This window comes from Salvelinus namaycush, chromosome 24 (assembly GCF_016432855.1).
Source record: "Salvelinus namaycush isolate Seneca chromosome 24, SaNama_1.0, whole genome shotgun sequence".
Taxonomy (NCBI): Eukaryota; Metazoa; Chordata; class Actinopteri; order Salmoniformes; family Salmonidae; genus Salvelinus; species Salvelinus namaycush.
Window position 1 is genome coordinate 9,047,356 of NC_052330.1, and position 17,702 is coordinate 9,065,057.

The 17,702-nt window shown below is 44.7% G+C and overlaps 1 protein-coding gene across 1 annotated transcript; it reads left to right on the plus strand.

Annotated features, from left to right (window-relative positions):
* The first annotated feature begins 10,060 nt into the window (after positions 1-10,060).
* On the plus strand, positions 10,061-11,212 carry LOC120019216 (heparan sulfate glucosamine 3-O-sulfotransferase 5). Its single transcript, XM_038962540.1, has 2 exons — positions 10,061-10,167; positions 10,279-11,212. Exons 1-2 carry the CDS (start codon positions 10,061-10,063, stop codon positions 11,210-11,212), a joined length of 1,041 nt encoding a protein of 346 aa, XP_038818468.1.
* Positions 11,213-17,702: the final 6,490 nt, after the last annotated feature.

The following is a 17,702-nucleotide window of genomic DNA, read 5'->3' on the forward strand; positions in this document are numbered from 1 at the left end:
GTCAGGAGCAGAGATGAGAGAAAATGGAAAAATGACTGAATAAAAGGTTATTTAACGGAGAACTGAAACATCAGAGTGCATTATTATGGATATCCATGCTTTGATGTAAAGTCTGACAGATTACTTTCACAAAGACTAGACTGCCCTGCATTAATGTCAATGCCTTGTGTTGTCTGGTAAACTGCATATTGACTCGGCGTTAGAGCAAGACTTTTTGCTAAAAGTAAAATTGAGAAACTTAAAACCATTTATTTTTTCTTGCCATAAACTTGCTTCCAGAATCTAGTAAAACTCTCAAGGTGAAAGTGATTCCTTCTCAAACTTTCTATTGATGCTGCTGTTTATATGTAGACAATTCCAATTTACTCTCGAAGGACCTGCCTGCTTACAAAGGGATCGAACATATGTCAGTCTTTGTTTCCCTCTGTCACTGGTACCTGTACTCTCTCTACACGCCGATTGTTCAAACTTTAACTCTTTGTCTGCCAAGTCCTTCAAAAATAATATCTCTGAGGCTCATCTTGGTTTATTTAGGTCACATTGTGTGAGTCTTCTACTCGATTGGCTTGAGACTATTGAGCTCCTAATTTAGCTTATTAAGGCTATAGGCTATATATAATAATAAAATGTTATATATAATAATAAAATGTTGACTGTTTATGCTGATGCGGTGGGGGCTTCATGGAAAAAACACCATATGGCCTCTTGATGACCTAAATGTAAATGTAACATGCCTTGATAAGCGCAAACACGATTCTGTAGCTTTTCACAAATGGCCGAGTCAAGAATACTTGTCTGAAAGGCAATTTACTATACATTACCCTAATCTGAAACTAATTTGACCAGAAGTCTCTCAGACATCTTTTCAGTGCTAAAATGAGTCTGGGTTCATGTGAAAAAGGCAATTAATTCAGACATGATAAGCTCAGTGTGGATTCAACAGCCAGGGCGATTAGAAGGAATTAAAATACGTCAATATTTAGTAAGAGTACCAGAGATGGGAGTAGTAGAGATATGTTTCCCATAGAATTCCTACATAGAGTCAAATGTACGTTCAACTTTGCCGACTCTTACCAGGGAAGACGTAGTAGTCGGGAGAGAAGGTGTCACGTTCCTGACCTGTTTTCTGTTATTTTTGTATGTGTTTAGTTGGTCAGGGCGTGAGTTTGGGTGGGCATTCTATGTTTTGTGTTTCTATGTTTACGTCATTGGTAATTAGCCTTATATGGTTCTCAATCAGGGACAGGTGTTTGACGTTTCCTCTGATTGAGAACCATATAAAGGTAGGCTGTTCACACTGTTTGTTTGTGGGTGATTGTCTTCCGTGTCTGTGTCTGTGCACCACACGGGACTGTTTCGTTTGTTCGTTCGTTTGTGTAGTCTAGTCTAGTCGGTACCTGTTCATGCGTTCTTCGTGTATATGTAAGTTCGTTTGTTCAGGTCTGTTGACTTCGTTTATTATTTTGTAAATTCTCAAGTGTGTTTAGTTTTCGTCTTGTTTAATAAATATCATGTCGTATAACAACGCTGCGCTTTGGTCCAATCCCTACTCCTCTTCGTCTGAAGAGGAGGAGGACAACCGTTACAGAATCACCCACCAAACAAGGATCAAGCAGCGTGAGAGGAACCAGCAACAGCGGCCAAAAAAACAGGACTCGTGGACTTGGGAGGAAATATTGGACGGAAAGGGACCCTGGGCTCAACCAGGAGAATATCGCCGCCCCAAAGCTGAGCTGGAGGCAGCGAAAGCAGAGAGGCGGCGTTTTGAGGAGCTAGCTCGGAAGCAGGAGAAGGATCTGGGCTACACTACGTGGGAGGAGATCGACAGGTGGGCGATCGACCCAGGGAGAGTGCCGGAGCCCGCCTGGGATTCTCTGGCGCAGTGCGAGGAGGGATACCGGCGAAGGGAGGCAGCACGAAGACGCGGTAGGAAACCCGAAAGTAAACCCCAAAAATTTCTTGGGGGGGGGGGGGGGGGGCTAAAAGGGAGAGTGGCGAAGTCAGGTAGGAGACCTGCGCCTACTCCCTGTACTTACCGTGGAGAGCGAGAGTACGGGCAGACACCGTGTTACGCAGTAGAGCGCATGGTGTCTCCTGTACGTGTGCATAGCCCGGTGCGATACATACCAGCTCCTCGTATCGGCCGGGCCAGATTGAGCATTGAGCCAAGTGCCATGAAGCCGGCTCTACACATCTGGCCACCAGTGCGTCTCCTCGGGCCGGCTTACATGGCACCAGCCTTACGCATGGTGTCCCCGGTTCGCCTACATAGCCCGGTGCGGGTTATTCCACCTCCCCGCACTGGTCGGGCGACGGGGAGCATACAACCAGGTAAGGTTGGGCAGGCTCAGTGCTCAAGGGAGCCAGTACGCCTGCACGGTCCGGTATTTCCGTCGCCACCTCCCCGCTCCAGCCCAGTACCACCAGTGCCTACACCACGCACCAGGCTTCCAGTGCGTCTCCAGAGCCCTGTTCCTCCTACACGCACTCTCCCTGTGGTGCGTGTCTCCAGTCCAGTGCCTCCAGTTCCGGCACCACGCATCAAGCCTCCTGTGCGTCTCCAGAGCCCTGTACGCACTGTTCCTTCTCCCCGTACTCGCCCTGATGTGCGTGCCCTCAGCCCGGTACCACCAGTGCCGGTACCACGCACCAGGCCTATAGTACGCCTTGAGAGTCCAGTGTGCCCTGTTGTTGTTCCCCGCACTAGCCTGATGGTGCGTGTCCTTAGCCCAGTACCTCCAGTTCCGGCACCACGCACTAGGCTTACAGTGCGCCTCAGCCGGCCAGAGTCTGCCGTCTGCCCAGCGGCGCCTGAACTGCCCGTCTGCCCAGCGGCGCCTGAACTGCCCGTCTGCCCAACGGCGCCTGAACTGCCCGTCTGCCCAACGGCGCCTGAACTGCCCGTCTGCCCAACGCCGTCTGACCTGTCCGTCTGCCAAGCGCCGCATGAACTGCCCGTCTGTACTGAGCCTTCAAAGCCGCCCGTCTGTACTGAGCCTGCAAAGCCGCCCGTCTGCCATGAGCCTTCAGAGCCGTCCGCCAGACAGGAGCCGCCAGAGCCTTCCGCCAGACAGGAGCAGCCAAAGCCTTCCGCCAGACAGGAGCAGCCAAAGCCTTCCGCCAGACAGGATCAGCCAGAGCCTTCCGCCAGACAGGATCAGCCAGAGCCGCCAGCCAGACAGGATCAGCCAGAGCCGCCAGCCAGCCATGAGCAGCCAGAGCCGCCAGCCAGCCATGAGCAGCCAGAGCCGCCAGCCAGCCATGAGCAGCCAGAGCCGCCAGCCAGCCATGAGCAGCCAGAGCCGCCAGCCAGCCATGAGCAGCCAGAGCCGCCAGCCAGCCATGAGCAGCCAGAGCCGCCAGCCAGCCATGAGCAGCCAGAGCCGCCAGCCAGCCATGAGCAGCCAGAGCCGCCAGCCAGCCATGAGCAGCCAGAGCCGCCAGCCAGTCATAAGCCGCCCTCCAGTCATGAGCCGCCCTCCAGTCATGAGCCGCCCTCCAGTCATGAGCCGCCCTCCAGTCATGAGCCGCCCTATAGTCATGAGCCGCCCTATAGTCATGAGCCGCCCTATAGTCATGAGCCGCCCTATAGTCATGAGCCGCCCTATAGTCATGAGCTGCCCTATAGTCCGGAGCTGCCACTCAGTCCGGAGCTGCCACTCAGTCCGGAGCTGCCACTCAGTCCGGAGCTGCCACTCAGTCCGGAGTTGCCTCTCTGTCATGATCTATCTCTCTGTCCTGAGCTACCTCTTTGTCATGAGCTATCTCTCTGTCCTGAGCTACCTCTCTGTCCTGAGCTACCTCTCTGTCCTGAGCTACCTCTCTGTCCTGAGCTACCTCTCTGTCCTGAGCTACCTCTATGTCCTGAGTTATCTAGGGGGGACCGGTGTGAAGGTTCCTAGACCAGGGTTGGGGGCGAGGATCGCCACTCGGAGGACGCTAAGGAGGGGGACAAAGACAATGGTGGAGTGGTGTCCTCGTCCTGCGCCGGAGCCGCCACCGCGGACAGATGCCCACCCAGACCCTCCCCTTGAGTTTTAGGGGTGCGCCCAGAGTTCGCACCTTGAGGGGGGGGTTCTGTCACGTTCCTGACCTGTTTTCTGTTATTTTTGTATGTGTTTAGTTGGTCAGGGCGTGAGTTTGGGTGGGCATTCTATGTTTTGTGTTTCTATGTTTACGTCATTGGTAATTAGCCTTATATGGTTCTCAATCAGGGACAGGTGTTTGACGTTTCCTCTGATTGAGAACCATATAAAGGTAGGCTGTTCACACTGTTTGTTTGTGGGTGATTGTCTTCCGTGTCTGTGTCTGTGCACCACACGGGACTGTTTCGTTTGTTCGTTCGTTTGTGTAGTCTAGTCTAGTCGGTACCTGTTCATGCGTTCTTCGTGTATATGTAAGTTCGTTTGTTCAGGTCTGTTGACTTCGTTTATTATTTTGTAAATTCTCAAGTGTGTTTAGTTTTCGTCTTGTTTAATAAATATCATGTCGTATAACAACGCTGCGCTTTGGTCCAATCCCTACTCCTCTTCGTCTGAAGAGGAGGAGGACAACCGTTACAGAAGGGACATCCTTAATTCTAAGGGAGTACATTAAATGTACTCTAAAAGTAGAGGTCGGGACTTTTAAAAACAGTACATTGATTTGGACCGAGTCTACTTCAGCATTGTAAGTACCCGGCATTGTTCTGCCAATGACACCCTGTATAAATCAAAGAGCCATCGAAATGAAAGCACTCTAGGAGATCTGTGAATTGCTCCCTAGCCTCACAGAGATACCGCCTTTAATGAAAAACATTTCATTTCCAAATGGGAATCCACAAACAAGGGGACTGGACGGGCCCTCTGGCTAAATGGGTTTATTCTCCTGTATTGTTAGACTGCTAAAATTCCAATTGCTTGGCTAGTATCCATTTAGAGGCCAGGGAAAGGCAATATTACTTATTTTCTAGTTACAGCAAGAGTCAAAGGCCCACTCCGCATGCCTGTTATATGTTATATTATCTTCCTTGTATTGTATTAGGGATGATATCAGCCATATACTAATAGGTTTTGGTGTCTTGGATCTCTCGGTTCACGGGGCCAGGGGAAATATTCAAGGCTGTGGATGGGGTAAGTTAGTGGTTATTCTTTAGGGAGAAACTGGGCTTCCATTTGCTGATCTTAACAGTAGTTGCAAATACTTTCTATTGTAAAGCCTACCTACAAACAGAAGCATGATGCAGTCCTGCAAAACTGCATCTCTCTCTCTCTCTAGATTCAAATGACAATAGCCTGCCCACCTTTGAAAAGCAGTGTTCTACTACTCCCTCATATAACTTGTGTTTAACGACACGTCCGACAACCAATGACGGCCACTAGTATGCTTAACCTGGGCCAGAATGAAAGAAGTGAACTGATGAGGGAAAAATACTCCAGTCATGTCAGTGAGTAGATTGATGTCATTCTTATATAATGAAACACTGCCCCCTCTTGGTTTAACAGAGGAACAGGTTTTTGTTTTCCTTCATTGAAGGTCAAACGAATGATGTACTTGATGAAGATAGGGTATTTTTCTTTTGTATGCTAATCACAACAAGGGAAACGTCCTGAGACAGATTAGGTTATTGATGATCTTACACAATTAGCATCAACAGTAAGATCTCTGGTGATTGGCTGTTCAGTGCTTGTCATGGAAGCTCTACACTAGACTGGACAGAGAAAGGGAAAGGGGGATACCTACTAGTCAGTTGTACAACTTAAATGTATTCAACTGAACTGTGTCTTCCGCATTTAACCCTACTCCTCTAAAGACCAAAGAGACACCTTAATTACATTTCTTTCCTTTCTGAAATTTAAAAAAACCACACACGTTGTAATTACTTAGAATTGTTCTAGGGGATTGAGGTCAGGTTGTTCTGTTTCCTTTGATCATTATTGTTTTGTTCAAATGCAGCAGCTTCATACGGAGATGCTTTATTTTCATACAACATGATTTTCTTATATTTGATTTATTTTTGTACTTTTTCCCCCCTTTTTCTCCCCAATTGGTAGTTACAGTCTTGTCCCATCGCTGCAACTCCCGTGCGTCCTCCGAAACACGACCCTGCCAAGCCGCACTGCTTCTTGACACACTGCTCGCTTAACCCGGAAGCCAGCCGCACCAATGTGTCGGAGGAAACACCGTACAACTGGTGACTGAAGTCAGCGTGCATTGCGCCCGGCCCGCCACAAGGAGTCACTAGAGCGCGATGGGACAAGGACATCCTGGTCGGCCAAACCCTCCCCTAACCCGGAAGACGCAGGGCCAATTGTGGACCGCCTCATGGGTCTCCCGGTCACGGCTGGCTGCGACACAGCCCGGGATCAAACCCGGGTCTGTAGTGATGCCTCTAGGACTGCGATGCAGTGCCTTAGACCGTTGCGCCCCTCGGGAGGCCACAACATGATTTTCACACAGCACACATTATGAACGGAGTTGAAAATTGAGATCGCAACATCAAAGGAGGTCATTTCTATCCTGTTTGAACAAAAATATAAACCCAACATAAACGTAAAGTGTTGGTCCCATGTTTCATGATCTGAAATAAAAGATCGCAGAAATTGACCATAACCACAATGAAAATATATCACATTGGGCCCCACCACCACTGCGCAATTGCTGTAACCACACACCTCCAAAACCCAATCGACCCATTCAAAGTTTTAAATAACTCTACCTTTGCAGGCTTGCAACTCTCGTAATCCAATATTTACTGTACGATATTTACTGACAGTGAGCTGTGAAAATACAACACTGTGCAGACATGCATGCAACATTCTGCATACAGTGAAATTCACTATTTGATGCAAGACTGATACCCTCTATAAGAAATGTGCTAAAGGCCATATTTTACAGTCTAAATGTCATTTTAATGGTACAATTCTTGAACGGAAAATTCTCTTAACACTAATGAATAACTTAAAATAAATATAACTTAAATATACATTAACCTCTTCAATTAAAATAAATGAGCATTATCATCTGTAGAATGATATGACAAACAAAATAATAAAATCAGCAGCAGATTGTTGAACTAAGTATACATACCAACTAGACAATAAGCAGCTGTAAAAGTGGAAATGGAAAACAAAATGGAAATGAAAAGGCCTGATGGTGGCGCTAGAGGAAAGGTCAAGAGGTCACCAAATCAATAGGCTTCTTCCACTTGGGGTCTTGATTGTGCACAACACATTTTATGGCAATCCAGCCATTACTTTGCGATATATCTTGTTCTCAGTCTGTTCTCAGTCTTGTTGTCAGCCTGTGGGAATCATGTGTGTAGTGATCCAATATCCATAGCCATGTCATTTAACAGTTATCACTGGCCCTTGCTCAGCCTTACTCACCAAGAGCCCAGTGCCAATCCTTCTCACTAGCAAAGTCACTGATCAAGTCTTTGAAGTCCAGCTTTCTAGCTAACTGACTTTCAATGGACAACATGGCAAGACTACAAAGTCTGTCCTGCGACATAGTGGACCTCAAATAGTTTTTAAAATCAGTTTTAGCTTACTGAAAGCTCTCTCGCCACCAGCAACAGTCACAGGCAGTGTGCAAAATATACATAAAGCAATGCACACTTCTCCAAAAATGCTTTGCAGCAGCATCTTACAAATTGCAATCAGGAGACCAAGAGGGGACAAGTTAGGGGGGAAAGTGGCAGCATATACAGTGTTCAGGTGTCTTCATTTTGAAACTCAGGTGTAAGATCTCTGGAATACTTCATGATCAGTGGTTGGCACACAGAAGGGACTTTATCCTCACTAATCTGCCCAACTTTCAGAACAGAAGAAAATGATTCTACAATTTTTGCAGTGGTGTGGAACCTAGTGTCCAATTCACTTATGATGTTGTCCATAGCAGTAAAAACACTGTTCCAAAACACCATTGCTGCACTGTCCTGAGCTGTCTCCTCTTGAGAGATCTCATCATAGAATCTCTTCCTTTTCCTCTGGCGGCTGTGTTCCTTGCTAAATTGAGGTGCAACATCCATTTGCGTAGCAATCAGTGTTGCCTCAGACAGGAGAGACTCCCATCCATCTCTAAGAGACTGAGCTGCATCTGTTGGGCCTGGCACCAGACAGGGGCAGGGACAACTGATTTAGTATGAATAGCTTGCTAAAAGTTTGCCTGCATTGATTAAATGTCAGCTAAAATAGGAGCGAAATGTAAACACTCAGAATTTTCTGTGAATATATTAAGTAACTAATGTTAGGGGAGCAAAAGTTGCCTATTTCACTATGGACTAAGCCAACAGGTTCATTTCCACCACTCATGGACTACACCCACCTACTTCAATGAAAAATTGGGTGACATACCGCCATTTATTTTCTCTCTCCTGTCTTTCTTTTCTTTCTTTTCGTTTTTGGAAGCCAGATTTTTCTTTAGGAAGCTGAGACATGATGCCCCACCGGCACTCCTCACACGCAATTCACTGCTAGCAAGTATCGTTCTCGCATGGTTTGTGGGCAGGACTGAACCATTTCATGTAAATAGAGGGGGGTTGGGCAATACAGAGGCTCTCTGGATGTTTACTTTTTGCCAAAAACAAGAAAAGAAAAATAAACCGTTAGTTTTATTAGTACTTTGTATATAAAATATTATATTAATGATGATAGGTTAATAATTTAATATTTAAAGAAAAGTACCTAATGTTCTAATACATTTTTAGGCCCCTGTCAGTCACAGACCCTTAGAATCGCCCTACCCCCCCCCCCCATATGGCGCCCCTGGTTGTGCACAAATGTGTTTACATCCCTTTTAGTGAGTTTCTCCTTTGCCAAGATAATCCATCCACCTGACAGTTGTGGCATATCAAAAAGCTGATTAAACAGCATGATAATTACAGTAAAAGTTGACTCTAAAACGTGCAGTTTTGTCACACGACACAATGCCACAGATGTCTCAAGTTTTGAGGGAGCATGTAATTGGCATTCTGACTGCAGGAATGTTCACCAAAGCTGTTGCCAGAGAAGTAAATGCTAATTTATCTACCATAAGCCACCTCCGTCGTTTTAGAGAATTTAGCAGTATGTCCAACCGGCCTCACAACCGCAGACCACGTGTATGCCGTCGTGTGGGCGAGCGGTTTGCTGATGTCAACAATGTGAACAGAGTGCCCCATGGTGGCAGTGGGGTTATGGTATGGGCAGGCATAAACTATGGACAACGAACACAATTGCATTTTATCAATGGCAATTTGAATACACAGAGATACTGTGATGAGATCCTGAGGCCCATTGTGAGGCCTATTTTTGTAAGATATCTGTGACCAACAGATGCATATCTGTATTCCCAGTCATGTGAAATCCATAGATTAGGACCTAATGAATTTATTTAAATTGACTGATATCCTCATACAAACTGTAACTCTGTAAAATCAATGAAATTATTGCATGTTGTGTTTATATTTTTGTTTTGTATACATTCATGAGGCACCGACTCGTGTATTCTAGACTGTGGGTTTTCCTTTGCAAAAGGCTACATACAGCACCTCAGAAACTTTATGATTGAATTGGAGCCACAGTAATCTAGAGACCAAATCATAATCTAGGCCCTATCTAATTAATATATATTCCTTAATTAACAGCTGAAGGCTTGTCTGGGACCAAACTATGCCGTCATCCCTTTTGTGAGAATAAAAAGTGTCTGGTGGAAGAATTCTGTATTCTGCATGTACACTGACTCAATGAAAATGATACCATTATAAAAGATTAAACCGTTTTCAAAAAAAGAAAGAAAATTATACCATGATGAGGCTCTCACCAAGTGGGTCTGCCTGTCATACATTTGATCAAATCCGATCCGAGTTAGCTGGCAGAAACAATGAAATAAATAAAGGGTGGGTATGACTGAGGAAGGCAGACGTCTGCTCTAATGACAATGCAGCACTTTACAGGATCCTGTGAGGGTGGCTTAATCACTTGTAAGGCTTGATTGAGTGTATGTTAATAAACATTAGACTGCCAGTGATTAGTGGTTTATGTGCTCTGCTCTCCCGTCCCCAGGCTGAAGACGCAGTCCTGAAGATTGATGGAGGGCCATGCTATTCAAACAGCAGGCGTTGCTGAGACAGAAGCTCTTTGTGCTGGGCAGCCTTGCTATCGGGAGTCTCCTCTATCTAGTGGCCAGGGTTGGGAGCTTGGATAGGTATGTCGGTTGGTGTCCATAGTAGCTAACACATTTCGCTTTCGGTCTGAAAGCAAGGCCTGTTGAATGTTAAGTACAGAATGTCTATTTCTGTGTTTTCCCCTCCTCCAGGCTGCAGCCTATTTGCCCCATAGACAGCAGACTGGGCCCTCCTCACCTGCCGGAGCAGATCCCTCTCCGGACCCTGCAGTATAAACGTGGTCTGCTCCACGAGCTCCGCAAGGGCAATGCCACCAAAGAGCAGATCCGCCTGCACAACCTGGTGCAGCAGCTGCCCCGGGCCATCATTATCGGGGTGCGCAAGGGGGGCACGCGCGCCCTGCTGGAGATGCTCAACCTGCACCCGGCGGTGGTCAAGGCCTCGCAGGAGATCCACTTCTTTGACAACGACCAGAACTACGCCCGGGGCATCGACTGGTACCGGGAGAAGATGCCCTTCTCCTTCCCCCATCAGATCACCATTGAGAAGAGCCCCGCCTACTTCATCACAGAGGAGGTCCCCGAACGCATCTTCAAGATGAACTCCTCCATCAAGCTGCTGATCATCGTGCGCGAGCCCACCACCAGAGCTGTGTCTGACTACACACAGGTGCTGGAGGGCAAGGAGCGCAAGAACAAGACCTACCACAAGTTTGAGAAGCTGGCCATCGACGGCAACACGTGTGAGGTGAACACAAAGTATAAGGCTGTACGGACCAGCATTTACACCAAGCACTTGGAGCGCTGGCTGAAGTACTTCCCTGTGGAACAATTCCACATTGTGGACGGGGACCGTCTGATCACGGACCCGTTGCCGGAGCTGCAGCTCGTCGAGCGCTTCCTCAACCTCCCGTCCAGGATCAGCCACTATAATCTGTACTTCAATGCCACCAGGGGATTCTACTGCCTGCGATTTAACATTGTCTTCAACAAGTGCCTGGCAGGCAGCAAGGGGCGCATCCACCCTGAGGTGGACCCTTCGGTCGTGGCCAAACTGAGGAAGTTCTTTCACCCCTTCAATCAGAAGTTTTATCAGATCACTGGCAGGACATTCAACTGGCCCTGAGAAACGAAGGGAAGGTCTATATAAATGTGTTAACTAAAGTTGTTCTGTTGACATTTTCAAGATGTCAACCTCAAAAATATTAAAGGATATTAAAAAGCACTTTGATTGAATTTAACACCTATGAGAATGACAATGTGACCAAATATGTAACGGAATCAATGTATGTTTGTTTGTAAATATGTAAGGGGTGGAGGAAAAATGGTTTGTGAGTTACAAAACAATTCAGTTTAATGCGCCTGATCTTCATGTGTAATAGTTCACCTGTTTGACACTTTTCCCCATTTATAAACTCATAATTTTGCCATCTCTCACAGGTTGACATTTATTGGGATGAGTCTTGTCCTTGAGGCAGAACTGAACGATTTCGGGCTAGATGGGCCAGTTGCAAAGTCAAAATTCGCTATATTGTAAAAAAATATTTATTTAAGATTAGGGTTGGCAGTATGGTTAGGGTTAAGGTTAGGTTTAAAATCTGATTGTATGGCTTTGTGGCTGTGCCAGCTAGTGACCACTCTGCAGAGCTGCCTCCAGAACAAGTTTCATGTCAAAAAAAACACTGCTCATCTCTCAGCCAATATTGAATGCAGGGTACACTCTCAAATGTGATAGACATGAGATTATTTTAAGAACGATGTGGCTTTTAAAAGAAGACTTGTCAGTCAACGACACACACATTTTACCGATTTGAAAGCGTTCATAAACCTATACGTGTGACAATGTTTCATATTAAAACAACCTTGACGAAGACGTAAGCCCACATGTTCTTACAGTTTTGAATGTGATAGTCATGCATTTATTTCCCTCTCATTTAGATGTTGTTTTATATGTGCAATGAACTTTTTCTTTTTTTTAATGTATTCCAGTATCATTCTTAAAACATTATTCCAGTATCATTCTTTAAACCTTTATTTGTTTCTGTTGTTTTTATGTTTATTCATGTTCTCCACTATCATGAAGCGCTTGTATCTGTAATATAACTCAGAAATCTAGGAGATTCCCAAGAGGGAATAGGAGCATAGCATTTCTCACCAAATTCTGACTCAGATAAAAATGTGGTCTTGTATGTCAAGCATTTAAATGTTGCGTAAGGGATTTGAGTGGCAACTTTGTCCCCGTCCCCCTCCCCAGTATTGAAATTGTTTGTCATTGCCCTTGGCCAAAAGCCATTGTAAAAAGTTATTTGTTAGTTACTGTCAAACCATCTAATGCTTATTCTACTACAATTACCAGATTTGTTTTATGTGCAAATAGCCACGCTGTATCATAAGTGTATTGTTCTGTAACAAAAAAAAGGATTTCATTAAAATAACATTTAAACGTGTCAACTGAGTATTCTTTTCTGTTTTGTCTCGTAATTTATCTTGGGGTTTAAAGACACTTCCTTGATGCTTTCATTTTCACTAAGTACTGGGTCATTCTATTGAGTCTGTCATTTGAATTAAATCATAATTGGAAACATATTTCCTGGTACCTTCATTAATTGCCCATAGCTCAGCAAATACATATTTCCATGTATCTTATTATTAGAGGGTCAATATAAAATAAAAGGTGGTATTCTCTGATCTGTTGCACTACAGGAACAGCTGCTCAGTCACAGACTAGCTGCTGAGATGGTTCAATGTCTAAATTCCATACCTTGAGTGCTGACTTGTTTTGACTGTATTTGAGTCGGGCTGTGTGGAGAGTCTAGTCTAAGTAAATAATGACACCTGCTGTGCAGTTGAATGTGATGTGAATCTTATAGGAATGCAGTGGCAATAGACTCAATGCCCTGTCTCGCACAAAAGTCTGAGCAGGTTGTTCATCCTCAGTGCAATAACGAAGAGGCTTATAATTTGGAGAGACACTTAGTCCACTTAGTCTGCCGATCTTCAGCCTTTTTGGGGATGGTTTTCTATGACATGCCACGGTCCTTCATCTCCTCATCTCCTCCACGGTTCATGAGCAAGTTTCATTTGGAGAGACAACAGTGATACATGATTAGTATCTTCTCAACGCCTCTGTAAGAAGAGAGACTAGAAAATAATCTGGTTGGGCAATGACAGCCGGATGAGTTTAATAATCATTTAGTGACTGGAGGAATGTGATGTGACAAATGCTAGCCTACTTTATCAACTTAATACACAGCATAGACTAGCATCAACAAACATTAAATTAAGTGCAGGAAACAAAAAACATTCAAAGGCTCTATTTTCTGTAATGTATTATCATTGCCTGATTGTTCAGTGTAACGATGATCTGCATCACATGGTTTAGAGGCCCAAGACTCTTATATGAGTTTTATACACATCCGCAAGGTCAGGCAAGAAGGAAAACGTCTATATTATATTCCTAGCTACATGGAGAGAAAGACTAGGGTTTAGCATGATGATTACCGATTGATCAACTAAATACAGAATGAGCAGCAACATGGTTTTCAATGAGGGGATTCGATTAATGCCCCTGGTGAACCGGGTTAACGTTGGTTGCATTCGTATTGGAAACGAGCCGGCTCCAGGGCGTGAGCCAGGTGGCCCATTTTGGCCGACGGCGAATTTAGGTCAAAACAGGTGATGTACAGTAGGTTAAAAACGCAGATTAATGAGTAGGATTCTGTGTTATTGCATGCACAATTGATTGCTTTTGATAAAATAGGTGTTTATTGCCTCCCCAAATGAAAACTAGTTAGAACATTCTAAGATATTTTATAGAAAAGAGATGCATGTTTCTGAACGATGCATCATGCTGCTTTGTTGACAACTTGATCGAGTGGCGCAGATTACTGTTTGATTTGACAAGGGCGCTCCTTCACCGCTTTTGCCCGTTCGTGTCAAGTGCATTACGGTTTGCCTGACAACATCACGTGCAGCATTTACGGTGACACGGCCTCTGCAGAAGTCACGGCATTCATACATCTTGCGCTTTACGGAAGCAGCGCAGAGCTGTTGTTGTCAAGGAAGTGAGTTTGTGTTTATCAGTAGTGGTGCGTAGTTACATTTATTGGGGAAACTGCAGAATAAATTCAACCACACCTTTGTTTTATCACAAAACCGGATAGCAACCAATGCCCAGTGAAGTCCACAAAGCATATTGCATGTACAGTAACAGACAGTTATATGACCTACAGCATGGTCAAGCAAGTTAATGTTTCCGACATTTTCGGACCACTAAACATCTATGGATTTGACACCACAGAGTTACCACAAGTCGCAAAGAAACCAAGAGTTGCCTCCATTATTCCAGCACAATTTCAAACTCGACATTTCAACATCATCAAATTACCTCTGCTTAGTCTAATACAGTGACAACTAAAAGATACCAAAAACAATTTAGTCCAAGCTAAATATGATGTGGATGTCCATGGTTCTGATTTCTGAGTGTGTGTGTGCGTTCAAGTAGAAAAACATGTTGACTCACCCTACTTGTAAGTATTTACTTTTTAAAAGTATTTTTTCTCCAATACCATTCTCCTCTCTTTCATGTTTACGAAACGGCCTATCACTGTGCTATAAAGTACACGGCTTTCGTTTTTTGTTGTCCTAGGCTACCTGGCTAAAATGCTTGCTCGCTAGCCTAACTTCCATTCACGGGCAATATTCTCTCATTAACATTAGCCTTCTACATCTAGCTACATATTGAACTTCCATCCTCTCAGGCCAGGGGCACAACAATGTATGAATTAATGGTTGGATCAGAATCGCAGTTATAATCATTGGCCTGTATGGAGAATTAAGTAAAACCAGAAGTCCAAATCCCTATCTCCATCCATGGCTAATTTAGGAAAGGGACCATTTTAGCTAGCTAGCCACCGCTGGACAACAGCACGAGATGCAACAATTCAAGTTTTTCTGTCAATGACATATGCTCCCAATGGGATTTGATAGGAGTGACGCCAAATCCAAGCTGGCTTACCTTTACACTTGTTTTTGGTGCCCCATTCACAGTTGAGCTCGCTCAGTTTAGCTCAATGCTGATTGGCAATTTTTTAAATATATATTTTTGTCAAGGGAGGCCAGCTGCACGCTGGCTTCCTTTGCCTGCAATGCTACGGGCGGCAACAATGTCATACTCGTTTAGACCAGACAGCATCAGATAAATGACCTACAGGTAGAGAGACAGAGGGGCACTGTTTCGCTCGCTCTGATGTTTTGTCATGTGATATTCATTAAGCCTCTTGGGAGTTGAAGGAAAATTGTAAAACGCACAGAGATTAAAGAAAAATATTTAATTTAAAAGTATTTAATTGTTCTCTTGGTAAACATTTTTGTGGAAGCCTGGCATCCCTTGCCATCCATGAATACACGGCAATAGGGTTTATACAGGACCTCCCGCCCCCACCTACCGTCAACCATTCATGTCAATGTGGCGCTATACGGAGCTATTCCGACCACATACGAAGCCTTCCGACCACATTTTTCTGAGCAAGCATAAATTGGCGTAACTGTAGGGGTGCCTATAGTGTGGCGTATGGGGGTTATTCAGTGATGAAAGACAGGTGGAAGTCCAGCAGGTGAGGAGTGAGTGAAAAAATCTTGTATGCGGAAGCAGTGAAGGTAGTTTACACAGAAACAATCGAGCCACCTAGAGGAGCAGGTATTCCAGAGCAGATTGGGCATGATGTGGGGAGCAGAATGGGGGAGAAGACAAGAATGGTAGTAGACATGAGGAAGGTTGTTACATTTGTGACAGCAGCAATCAATTGAACAGAAAAATGACAATCGAAGACTAAGAAGATACAGATCATAGTGAAGCAGGCAGCGAGGTATCTTGGGATCACTGGACTGACATGGGAAAATGTAGAGGATGACCTCAATAAGAATGAGAATCAGTCCAGCCAGGAATCATGTATTGGTTCATTCATTTATGGTGTTAATCCTTCAATGGAATGCCAGAGGTTTGATGGTGTTAGGTTCAAAACAAACAGAGTAAAAACTCAAACGGATGACTAGGAAAAGCTCAACCCAAGTTTATTCCCCCACTGGGTCATACAGCTGCAAAGACAAAGGCATGTTTGCACAAGCGCATACAGTACCAGTCAAAAGTTTGGACACACCTGCTCATTCAAGGGTTTTTCTTTTTTTGTACTATTTTCAACATTGTAGAATAATAGTGAAGACATCAAAACTATGAAATAACACATATAGAATCAACCAATCATGTAGTAACCAAAGAAGTGTTAAACAAATTAAAGTATATTTTATATTTGAGATTCTTCAAAGTAGCCACCTTTTGCCTTGATGACAGCTTTGCACACTCTTGGCATTCTCTCAACCAGCTTTACCTGGAATGCTTTTCCAACAGTCTTGAAGGAGTTCCCAAATATGCTGAGCACTTGTTAATTGTCCGGTGGTCACGCCTCAACAGTTTAGCTATTTCAAGAGTGTTGCATCCGTCTGAAAGGCATTTTACAATTTTTGACTTTTCAGTGTCAGTTATATTTCCTTTTTGGCCCATTTTACCTGAGGTAATGAAGCTGCCTAATAATTATGCACACCTTGATAAAAGGTGTTATTCACTTTCGCCACACCCTCCCTCATTACACAAATACATATCACCTGAAAATGATTCAATCCAATAATCATTCAAGTGTATATGGTTTGGAGTTGGAACATGTACATAGAAATAATGATACAATCAGAATACTCACTAGCCTAATAACTGTGCTTGCGGTGTATTTTCAAAAATTTGGTGTATCTTAATATCCATCATTAACAATTAATATGCGTAATAATGTTGACAGTTCATGCAAAGGATTGTTACCTATAACTATAACCAGGATTGCCATTGCATTACATTTTTGTCAAGCTATTTTTGTTTTAGCAAACAATTATTGTGATTCATCCTATATTGTCCCAAACATCCTTACCCCCTAGCAACAGATGTGGCGGACACACGCACGCACGCACGCACGCACGCACGCACGCACGCACGCACGCACGCACGCACGCACGCACGCACGCACGCACACACACACACACACTCAACTCCTTTCCCCGACAAACAGCCATAAGCTCAGATGCTCAACGGTTGTTACATCCCAGAGCCCAAATCAAGAAAGGACTTGATTTACAAATGCATATACAGTTACAGCTGTTTGAGAAAGCAAGATTGAGCAAAATGTGCAAAATTGAGGAGATTCGATTAACCAGTGTCAAGTCCTAGGTGATGGAGATCAGATACACCCCCTTCCCCTGAAACACACATACACTGCTCCCCCATTTTCCCAAGCATCTCTGTGCAGTCAGACCCACTAGGGTCACAATAATATGCCCCCTCTCTGATTGTCCGAGTGTGACCCCTTCCCCATGGGTTACTGCAGCCAGTGTTGCCAGCCCTGCCACTGCCTGGGTGGGGGTACCCCAGCGTTGGCTTTGCAGGACCAACCCTGCCAGGCAGGCTCAGAATCTTGAGGGGGCTGTGCTGCTCTAGTAGGTCTCTGTCCACATTCCTCTTTCTGTTTTGGCTGCATTTAAGCAATTTACAGTAAGCCCATAAAACAGATGTTTTTTCT

Excerpts from the sequence above, each read along its gene's own strand:
- LOC120019216 (XM_038962540.1), top strand. The coding sequence starts at position 10,061 with ATGCTATTCAAACAGCAGGCGTTGCTGAGACAGAAGCTCTTTGTGCTG. Across the intron at positions 10,168-10,278 it reads AGGGTTGGGAGCTTGGATAG|GCTGCAGCCTATTTGCCCCA; the intron begins GTATGTCGGTTG and ends CCCCTCCTCCAG.